Genomic DNA, 3409 nt, shown 5'->3' with positions numbered 1-3409 from the left:
CATTTTGTCCTTCTATAACAGAAACGTCTGCTGTTATATGAGAAGACCTTCTGTCCCAAAGTTCTGAATACAATTACTATATAAAGTTCTTTAGTCTCCAGTGGAGAGGTCAGCACCTTCGGGCCTCTCCATTTTTTATATTAAATATTTAAATATCCATAAGTTCCTACTTCAAAATTACCAAAGAATTTTATTAAACTCATATACTTCTTTGTTTTCTTCCTTACAGATGAAGGAATCTACAATACCTATGTTCTCGATACGGACTATAAATCATGGGGCTTAATTATGCACTGTGCCGAGAAGAAGAAACATCCACGTTATTTATCCGCTTTGTTACTCTCACGGGAACCCACTTTGGGTGAAAATGTGATAAATTTCTTGAAGTGAGTATTTTCAAATTTCTAATCAATGCATTTAAAGTAATTATTATTGTTTTCTATGTTTTGCAGAGAAAAACTACCACGCTATGACATTGATTTGTCCTTTATGTTTCCCATCAATCAAACCACCTGTGACAATTTAATGGAATCATCAAAAGATGATCCGCTGGCGTACATTGTGAATGGACGTAAAAATGCCAAATCAATGTTTAAAATAATTCTTAAAAATTAAAAAAGAACAAAACTAAATGTTCTATTGTGTTATATGAATATTTGTTTTTATTACAATAAAAAACGATGAATTTTTTATAATTTTTTTTAATATATATGTAAATATACTATTATTATTAATATGCAATATATTAAATATTTGATTGCAAATCGAATGTGTTTCATTTAATTTTAAATGCTAACGGCGTTATGTTAGTTGGCTGTTCAATGACATACGTTACATTTGCCACTAACCGGTATTTTGCCAATGCCATATTGTGTCTACATGACATCAAGATGGCGCCTATGTAGACAAGATAATTATTTGTACAGTGTTACCACTTAGTTAAATTTTTAATATCAATTTTACGGAAATGAGGAATACCAACGATTTTATTTTTTGCATAAAACGGCATACACATTAGAACTTTAAATATTTCATTCCATTTGCCTTACCTTTAAACATTTATCGAAGACCCCATAAAGTATATATTTCTCATCAAAATAAACTTCTAAGTATATTTTGCCATGTCCATTCTCATGTTGATGTTACGATAGGACCTAGCCCAATTTTCTAACCGGAGTGTTGGTAGTTTAGTACTTCGTTTTCTCCTGGTATTTTGAATGCCCACTCATGGTAGAGGGTTACAAAATTCGCTTTCTCAATTTACAAATCTAGTGCATTTACACCATGCCTTGTAAATTTAGTTTGTTTCCGTACTCCAAGAATCTACTACTTCTTACTAAGATAACAAAGTCTCTTTATTATATAAAAAGGAATAGTAAAAAAGATGTTAGGTTCGGCTGAATTTTTCATACCCTCCACCATTCCTATAAATAAGGTCATACAATGAGACCATCTGGATATCAGCAGCCACTCATGTTTGCGTAATGCCATTATGGAAACGTTAACAAAGTCCACATTTTTCACATTAGACATAAGAAAAAAACAGCTGTATTCCGATTTCGATTGCTACCTGGGTGATCTTGCCCTCCTCCATGAGGATGTCAATCAAAATACCTACAATTAACGGGTCAATATTGATAATTTTTAGTGCGGAGATGTGGTGATATCGTTATGAGAACCCAAAGTACCAAATTACAGCCAGTTGGGGAGTATCATATTATGGAGGCGACCCTTTAACGTGGGTCAATATAAATAATTTTTGGTATGGACATGTGGTATTATATGGGAACCCTACATTTTTAGTACAGAGATGAGCTATACAGTGAGAACTCAAAATACAAATTTACAGCAAATTCAGTTGGAAAACCTGTCTAGAATTTCTAAAATGCCGAATAATGGGGAGGTATCATTAAATGGGAGCTAACGTTAAACTTGGGTCAATATAAATAATTTTTGGTATAATACCACATGTATTAAATGGGAACACAAAATACTAAATTAAAGCCAGTTAGGTTAGAAATCGTGTCTGAAATCTCCAAAATACGGAATATTGGGGCGTTCCGTTATATGGAAGCTGCCCTGAAACTTAGATCTATATTAATAATCGTTGGTACTGTTGTGTAAACCCTAAATGAAAACCCTAAAGGGGGGAAACACATATGAGGATTCAGGTCTGCCCTGTTAAGTTGGCTTCATCTAAATTGCCAATTTATAAAGGAATATCAGAGTCAAAGTTGTACTTGGACGCCGTTCTCCTTTATTTTTTACAATAAAATAACCCAACTTAACATGCCAAGCCTGAAAGTCCTCTTATGTGTTTCTCCCTTAAATGCCAAATTACAGCTAATTCGGTTAGAAAATCTGTTTAAAATCCCCAAAATACCGAGTAGTGGGGAGTATCGATATATGAGGGCTACCCTGAAACTTTTGTCAATATTAATAATTTTTGGTACTGTTGTGAGAACCCAAAATGCCGAATTACAGCCAATTCGGTTAGAAAACTTGTTCAAAATTCCCAAAATACCGAATTTTGGGCAGTACCGTAATATGGGGGGCTACACCAAAACGTGGAACAATATATGGCATTTGCAATAACAAACATCCTAGGATGTCTGTGCAAATATGTTTATTAACTATTTCGAGACTGTCCGACAGACAGACGGGCATGCGTAAATCGATATAGAATTTTATTTTGACTAAGAATATATATTCTCTTTGGGTCTCCGGTGAATATTTCAAGGTGTTACAAACGGAATGACAAATCTAATATACACTCCACCTTATGGCGGAGGGCATAACAATTAGTAGATTATTGGTCTATAAGGATCAGAATTTCAACCAAATTCCACAAACAGCTGCGCATACTAAGTCTCTTCAAAAAAAAAAAAGAAAAAAATTCAACAATATTTTATGTACCCATTTCCTGGGTACTATGGGCAAATGGGCTAAAATCGGTTTCACCTCTACCCGAACCTATACAATGTCTGCCTTATCAGCTGCGGCCGCTGCTGATGTCACAGTAGCATCGCATAAATATGATACAGTCCAAAGTCGAAGGTCACACTAATGATACAGTAAATAAAAGTAGTTCATTTAGCGATGCTGACTATCAGATTAACAGTCAAAGTATTCACAATAATACATTTGCTGTCAAAATGTATTATTGTGAATAGACTTTACATAAATAATGTAAATTTTTTATGTATTCTACAGGTCGTAGTTTTTCAGGAATCGTTGTCGTATGTTTGTCAATTTTTCTTGATAACTATATAAATGTTATCTCTCTTCTATCTTATAGATGTCATTCGAAAACCTAATTTTCCTATTTTCTTCAAACAGCCTGTATTTGTAAAATTCCAATCGAACGAATTCGAGTGACTTACGACCAAACCTTTATTTAGGTTTATAA

At 33.7% G+C, this 3409-nt stretch overlaps 1 protein-coding gene across 1 annotated transcript; it reads left to right on the top strand.

Moving 5' to 3' along the window:
* Nucleotides 1-229: 229 nt before the first annotated feature.
* LOC133328881 (uncharacterized) lies at nucleotides 230-615 on the top strand (the record flags this gene model as incomplete). Its single annotated transcript, XM_061537391.1, has 2 exons — nucleotides 230-386; nucleotides 453-615. Coding segments are annotated over 2 exons (320 nt in total), but the record flags the coding sequence as incomplete, so codon positions are not given.
* Nucleotides 616-3409: the final 2794 nt, after the last annotated feature.

Source organism: Musca vetustissima, unplaced genomic scaffold (genome assembly GCF_032173495.1).
Source record: "Musca vetustissima isolate MV318-11 ecotype Yass unplaced genomic scaffold, APGP_CSIRO_Mvet_v1 utg105433, whole genome shotgun sequence".
Classification (NCBI taxonomy): Eukaryota; Metazoa; Arthropoda; class Insecta; order Diptera; family Muscidae; genus Musca; species Musca vetustissima.
The sequence above is the reverse complement of the archived record's forward strand: the minus strand, read 5'-3'. Positions and strand labels throughout refer to the sequence as shown.